Consider the following 8,012-nt stretch of genomic DNA (forward strand, 5'->3'; position numbering starts at 1 on the left):
CTGTTTAAAACAAATACTCAGATTTCTGTAGTCTGTACAATTCTGCTTGAGATTGTCAAGATTGAACTGGGTGACTGATGTCTTATTAAGAGCAAAGTTAATGTAGTCAGTGCCATCACTGGAGTCTGGACCTGTTCACCTGACCACCATTTGTGCTGATTTATTCTTACAGCCATACTTTTTGTGGGTTTTTTTGTAAGGTTTTTACCATAGTGGCAGCATTGACACCTAATCTTCAGGTGTCTGCATGTAAAATTGAACTTCCATCAAAAGAAACTTCTGCTGGCTGCCTTACATATCAGCAAAGCACTTCCAGAACTAACCACAACTTTTCAATATTTCATTACCTTGCTTTGTCTGTTGAAATCAAAACATATTCCTCATGAAATAAGCTATATTGTGCTGGTGAAGTGTTTTTTTAACAATTCTTTTAATGAACATCAGAATTTTAATTTCACACTTGAGCTTGAAGAGCTTACAGTTTTATAAGCTACTTGGAAACTTGAAAATATGTTTGAATGTCTCACTTCTAATGAAGAAACAACTGCTAATATAGAGTAGTGAGTGTTGCTCATAGTCATACCAAGAATAAGCTGTTTGGTCTCCATGCAAAGAAATTGCACCTCTATATAAACTAGTTTCAGTGATATTTATGTCACAATGTTAGAAAAACTTACTATTCTGTATTTGCTGCTTTTACAAATGTTTCCAGTTGGAGAATCAGCATCTGGGAAGGCATCAAGGAGTCTTGCCCAGCATATTCCGGGACCTGGGGGTATTGAAGGTGTCAAAGGAGCAGCGTCTGGTGTAGTTGGTGAACTGGCACGAGCCCGGTTGGCACTGGATGAAAGAGGACAAAAACTGGGAGAACTGGAAGAAAAAACTGCAGCTATGCTTTATAGTGCTGATTCTTTCTCAAAACACGCTCATGAGGTGAGTATGTTAAACTGACCTGTTTGTCAAATAAATGCCAATTGTACAAGTGATTGAGTTCTGCAAAGGCATGTTAGAGGTATCTAAAGGGCATGCAGTATCATTGATAAAGGATACTCCCCTTTCATCCATCACTTGTCACTCCTAACAATTAAGTACTCATCGTAAGCAGCCTTGTCTCATGGCACATTGCTCTAGAGCATGCAGTCTGCTGGAATGACACGTAAGCTTCTAAATGTGCAACTCAATCCCCATTACTGAAAAAAATTACTTATTGTCACTGAATTAATAAGAAGAGTAATGCTTTATGTCAGATTCCTGCTGTCCTTAAGAAACATCCAGTTGTATGCAAACCCTCTGAGTGTGGCTTCGTTTTTTTCCGTCAGTGACTACCACAGAATGGCTGTTCTCATCTGTTTTCATTCTGACTTCTTTCCACACCCTAAACTCCTGTGCAACCTCTCCATTCTCTCAATAATGTCTTTTTCTGAGGCTAGATCACCAGCAATGATGCTACCATTAGAAAATTCATTATGCTAAACACACAGTGTCAGTGATGTTTGTGACTTTGAGAAGCCTTGCTAAAATCCTTCTTTCTCATGCTTCTTTGTAAGCATATTATTTGTTTGTGTCATTGTACATTTTGGTACATTACAGAAACAGTAATTAGATTTTTTTTTTTGTTTTTTTAGATGATGTTGAAGTACAAAGACAAGAAGTGGTACCAATTCTGATGATTCTCATCAATCACATCTGTTTAATTTTGTCCTGATGAAAAAATCTTGTTTTTTCATTAATTTTGGCAGGACCACTGGAATTTAAAGGAGTATTCACCATCAGATACTGTTGTTTCCTAGCACAAATGACACACTGTTTTACCTCAGTCCTGGCTTTAACTGAGGAGCTTTATATCTAAGAAACACACATACAAAAAAAGAAACTTGAGTGTTTCTTAGCTGTTGGTTAGCATAAAGTTGGAACAGAGAAGGAAACTGGAACATGTGAAAAAGAGAAAAAAGAGAATAAAAGGAAATTGTGGTGAGATGGGCAGGGGCAATGCAGGGTCAATCCTGTGTTAGTATTTCATATGCCAAAAGTTTTTGTGCTATTGTAATTGCTGCCAGTGTTATACCCTCCTGTAAGGAGAGGTAATAAATCAGGGGTCCAAGAGCTGGAATCAAGCTGTTTGTCTTGCTGGACAGTAGCTGACTTAAAATTACCCTCTGTAGGACTTGCTATATTTGCCATTATTGTTGAAGAAGAGTTGAAATTTCCTGTCATTTCTTTCATTTAAAAAGCGGGAAGCTTGGAAGATTTCTTATTGAAAATTGTATACATAGTTGACCTGTGCATAGTCTTTTCTTGGACCCCTGATCTAGTATTCTTGTATTCACATCATATTCTGTGACGTGCAAAACAAAAGAATACGTAATTTTTGCATTAAAAAGTCAAGTGAATAATATGACTGGAATGTGTCATGCTGGGAGTTTTCGTTTGTGTTCTGGCCGTGCAATGTGAAATGTGGTAACATCTTCCTTGTGGTAAAAAATTCTTCAACTTCTGTTCGGTTAAATATTATTTTTGCCAAAAATAGTTATTGGTTCAGGTTGTGTAACATTGAGAATTGGCTGTGGGTTCCATTCATGCTGTGACTTTTTATAAATGTTTAACAGAATGTATCTTTACAGCCATTAATTAAAATAGCTGGGATAGTTTTGCTCAAGACTTAAGTTCTAGATGCCCCTTTAGTCCTTTACTAGGAAATCAGCTAACCTTGGACTCAGGTTTTCAAACTTTTACACACCATGGAGATGCTGATGCATGAATAATGGCAAGCAAGCATCTAATACTTAATAATTGTCAGTATGTTATTTAGCAAATCTCTAAGTTCTGCCAGTAGTGCTATTTTACAAGTACTTGTCTCAGCCCCACGCAACCGTAAAGGCACTTGTCCTAAAGTTTGGATTTAGTCTCTAAAGCAGTGCTTTCATTGTAAGCAGTGGTAAAGTGTGCATAAAAACTTCAGGAATTGCTGAAATAATGTTTTTTTTTTTTTGGGTGAGGTAAATAATACAGCTGAGCTAACTTGTTAATGGCTACTGCACGAAAGCTATATCAGAGTGAATGACCAGGGCTCTTTTTTGAAAGAGAAGATTCCTTAAAATAAATGCTTGCATTTCTAAAATTCCTTTAGACCTTTTTCCTCAAAATAAGAATAACTATTGACTGGTCTTGTTTTATAAAAGGGAGTACTTAGAAGCTGATATGTCTACATTGTCTGAAATTAATCACTTAGATTTGCTTCTCCAAGCATTGCATTTTGTGTACTTTTTTCACAAACTTTCTAAATGTTCCCAGAGCAAAACCTTGATTATATTTGTATTGTGAAGTGATGTTGCATATAAGGCAACCTTACAAAAAACCTCAAATATGCAAAGTATTTAAATTACTTATGATTCTTGAATCACTTTTCAAATGAGAGGCAAATATGTCTGGACTTTGAAGCACAAACTGATAAATTTTCTTACTTTAGGTACAGCAACATTTTAAAAAGACAATTGAATTGTGTTGCCAGTTAGAGGGCATGCCCTACTATGCCCACTGCTCAAAGGACTTAAAAATAAGAATATGACAATTCAAACAAGCAGTATTATGGTTTCTTGATAGCTCTGTCCCATAGCTACTGAGGCAATGTTTACTTGAGTTACCTAACTTAGTTTGTCATGCAATGTTAATGTTTGCCTCTGCATGTTAATTTATTTTTAGTGTCTAATTAATGCCTATTTAACACCATTTTGTGAGACATCCAGGTAGAAGAAAACAAGATAAACCACTACCCATACCACATGCAAAAAAGCCCACCCTAGCTGACACTTGTCCCCTTCCTTGTCTCACATTTCTAAATTGAATTGATTCATTTTATTTGACCTGCTGAAGATAAAGTACATTTCAGGGCAACAGAATCCTGGGGAATTAATCTGGGCAGGCTCTGGGGGAGAGGATTGCAAAGGTATTCTTCAACAAATTATGGTATCATTCAATGGAAGATGACCTTGACTTGAAAGGAAAGCATATTTTTGTCATCAAGATGCATTTGATAACCACCAGCAAGCAAAATAATAAGAGGCAATGAGAGACCATCTGGCCGTACCAGAAGAATAGTGGCTTATTTGGTGTTACAGAATCTATCATAGTTGAATCTCTCCTGGTGCTTATGTTCAGGGCATGCTACTAGATAGGAAGACTAATGACATGGTTGCTTATGAGATAAATGCACAAATGGTTCTTGTTCAATAAAAGGGGCTATGTAAAATTTTAGTCTAAAATGTTACTTTTTCCTTCCCAGTGGAAGGAAGGCTATCACACACACATCATTGCATCTTATTGTGCTATTGGTGGTGCACATTTTGTACAGCAAAGTGTATTGAAATCCTTGCAGGGAAGCACCCCTGGTTTTTTCACTAGCAATTTAGTTATGTGACATTTTTTAGAGTGTCTGGAAAACTATAAAATACAATTGAGCTTTTTTTTAATGAAAGTAAGAAACTACCTGCTGCTACCTATCTGTTTATATGTAGTGTGTCTCATTAGGAACTGTAAACTGAAGAAGCTTTTCTTCACCTTAGTCCTGCCAAATTGTAACTTTTGAATCCTGGTATGTGTAAATATGTGTGTATTCCAGATCAGTCTGAAAGTGTTATACCACAGGCATCTCCAGTGATTTGTTCTTCAGCAAACAGTCAGTTATAAAGTAGAGTATTATATAGCTGTGTTCCTTGTCTGTCTTTATGCAAAGTTTTTGTGCCTGAGGTGGTACTTGCATGGCAGGTGATTGGAAAGCTACATCCAAAGGAGGATTTTTGGAAGCAAGTTCATTTTCTTTTTTTTTCCTTTAAGTTTTCCTATATTTTTCCTTTCTGTGTTTTGCTTTTGGTGTATTGTTTTTTTTTGTTTTCTTGGGTTGTTTTTTTTTTTTTAATTTTGTTTGGTTTCAGTGGTGTTTTAGTTTGGGTTTTTTTTTGGAGGGGTGGGAATTTTTGTTTGGTGGTGGTGTTGGTTTTTTTTCTTTTTTTTTTTTCTTTTTTGCTTAATTAATGGCACTGATCTTACCTGGACTTTTAAACTTGAATTTTTCCTGCACTTTAATTCAATCATGATATTTTATTCCTTAATTTTGTTTCTGCATTTGTGCAGTTCAGGTTCATTATTTGTATATAAACACAAGTTCAATAAAGACTTTAGAACAGATTACTTTCAGGCACCTTTGCTAATTATGTGATTTATTTAGAATGTGTGTTTTCTTAGCAAAATATGTATATACAATATAGAATCTAACGAAAGGCACGTATTCTGTGTCAGCGTTCAGTTTATAAATTACTGCAACACTTTCACATTTGTTACTAGATAATACAAAAGAAATCTGTTATATTTATACATACTGCTTAAGAATATACTTTTAGTTTTAAATAATTTTTATATGTACACTTCTACCTTTAATTTTAAGAAGACTTATGTTCAATTTTTAAGTCAAAGTACTTAAAGTATGTATATTATCCATAGAAGTTGTTTTAAGCTTATGAATACATTCATATCTCATATCGAGATGATACAATTACTAAGCAATTAAAACAAATAGCCCATTTTGCTTTGCAGAAAATAATGAGTTATTTTTACCTCCCATTATGAACATCCTTGAACAATTCTCCAAGTATGAAGCAAGAAGATAGGGAACTAGCCTAATATTAACATTTTCTCAATAGCTGCAGTCCATGGCTGACTGGTTTTCTATGGTTTGGGTTTTTTTCTGGTACACACAAGAGACTTTTTTCAGCTCTATTTCTTAGACTTTTAAAATTCTCCAAAACTGAAGTGAGGTTTGTCCAATAAACATTTTCTTTGAGTAATCTGTGTAGTTTGATTATACATCAACTCTTCACACATAAATCAGGGTTGGTTTTTATGTGGGTTTGTTCTGTTGGGGTTCTTTGTGTCTGAAACATGTGTTGGAAAACTTAAGAGTCTGTGGCTGAAGTGCCCTTTACTTTCTGCTTGTGGTTTAACATGTCTGGGCAGGCACTGACTGCAGAATCTGGTGTGGGAGGGAAGGACTGCGGTGCCTTGCCTCCCTCTCTAGGTAGAAGGGCAACTTGTCACTTGAATCTTCTCTCATGCCAACCAATTTCCTGGGTAATTGATTTGAGTCTTTTTGGGTGGATGTTGATAACTTTGCTACTACCACAAAATCTTCAAATAATCTGTAGACAGAAATTAACGATGCATGAGGGGTGGAAGTGAACAGAAACGGGGAAAAAGGGTGTCGTGTAGGTGAATCAGTTAAACCAGTTTTACCTCAGTTTTCATTGAAAAGCTGACCTAGGCCAGTTTCTTCTTCTTAAGCCCATTATAAAGATGTGCTGTATATCTACCTTATTACTGTTTTAAGTTCAATGAGTGTACTGTTTCTGGGTTCTTCTACACCTTGTAAAGTTTACACTTAAAGATGTAGGCATGAATTTTTAAAAAGTGGAGAAAAAGGAAAAATATAAATGAGGCAGAAGCACCAAACAATCAAATGAAAGATGTCAATCAGTATTTCTTTCAGTAGTTCCATGTGCGCCTAGAAATGTTTAAGCTAACTTACAGCTGCAGGTTAGTTTGACGCTTTTATTTCTTTCTGTTAGTACCTAAATTCCATATTACCAGGCAAATAACTAGAAGTTAAACTGTTTCAATTGAAAACATGTAAGAAGTTGTATGTGGATTACCACTACCATTCAGTCATAGGTGATGGAAAGGGAGAGGGGTGGGAACATGTTTTAAATATTCCCTTTTAAAACAGAATTGTAAATAAGCAGTACTGTGTTATTTTAGACCTGAGCTCTGCTATCTGTAGTGGTTAGAACTAGGAAAACATGCTGCTTTCTAGTTATGCTGCTGTTTCATTGTACCAACACCATGGGGGAAAAAAAATACATCCGTAAATTTTTCTAACATTGCCCACACCTGGGTAAGCATGCTTGATGTGTAGCAGTTCTCGTTTCTGTATATGTTAGTGTGTACGTGTGTGTTTTCTTTTTCCCTTATGTTCATTGCAACTTATTCTTCAGTTAAGTCTTGCTGAGCCCCACTAGCTCTTCCGAGGATGATTACTGGAATATGCATTTTTAGGTAGGGTTGCAAATCCATCTGTCTACAAATATAGTTTCATATGAACTGCAAATTGTACTGTTACAAACTCAACTATGTTAGATTGCATAGAGTTATTTTACTTACATGTACTTGGACTATGTCATCATAATGAGGTTAAAAAATTAAGTATGGAATATTTTTGTAAATAAAAATACCTGTGCAGCTGGTATTTTAAACTTAAAATGTATTATACATTAATGTTTCAGAAAAAAATGTTCATATATGTGTATATGAATGTGTCATTATGCTGAAGGGCTCTTGATCGGGCAAAATAAACTATTCAACTCTCTCCTGAAATGAGTGTAGCTTACTCCTTTTCTTCCTGAGCAGTTGTTTTTCTGCCGACTGGAGCAGCAGGAGGGTGTGAATTGTGCTTTATAGCAAGCAGAGCAGCCAGTCTGGCTGATGAGGAGTAGCCCCGAGAGGTGTGAAATGGTTCATCTGCAGTGATGTCCCCAAGCATGTCTAAAAATGTTCTGAAATGTGTATACTGATGGTGACAATGTGAAGTCCTGTTATCTTTTTAAGTTACCAGAAGAGTTAAGGGCGTTCATTGTACAGACTCAGTAAAGCAAAGTATTTTCTGTAGCTGCATTTTGTCACTTAAATGAAGAATCCAGTGTGTAAGGGGAGAAGAAATGAAACTGGTATTTTTTTCTTTGCTATGTTTACAGTACAGCAGATGGATTATTTTCTTGGATTGAGGTGCAGCTTTGCCACAGAGCAGTTTCTAGCTTGCAGTCTTATTAAATATGCTGTCTTTTGCTGTTGGGGAGAGCTTTGTAAACATGCTCTCAATTGTGGGTAAATAATGAACCCAAAGAGAGGCTTGGACAGTAAATCTGAGAAGTGAAATTGCTGTACCTTGGAGAAATTTTTGGAATCTCTTG

At 35.9% G+C, this 8,012-nt stretch overlaps 1 protein-coding gene across 12 annotated transcripts in view; it reads left to right on the forward strand.

The window, feature by feature from the left end:
* The window catches only part of STXBP5 (syntaxin binding protein 5), a 107,189-nt gene extending 99,770 nt beyond the window's left edge, over nt 1-7,419 (forward strand). For all 12 annotated transcript variants that reach the window (XM_085575381.1, XM_021527026.3, XM_085575377.1 and 9 more), the window contains 2 exons: nt 713-933; nt 1,626-7,419. In XM_085575381.1, the coding sequence (XP_085431507.1) occupies nt 713-933; nt 1,626-1,667 (263 nt within the window). In that variant the 3' untranslated portion in view covers nt 1,668-7,419. The remainder of the gene's footprint in view (nt 1-712; nt 934-1,625) is intronic.
* Nucleotides 7,420-8,012: the final 593 nt, after the last annotated feature.

The sequence above is a fragment of the Lonchura striata genome, chromosome 3 (assembly GCF_050655825.1).
Source record: "Lonchura striata isolate lonStrDom1 chromosome 3, ASM5065582v1, whole genome shotgun sequence".
NCBI lineage: Eukaryota > Metazoa > Chordata > Aves > Passeriformes > Estrildidae > Lonchura > Lonchura striata.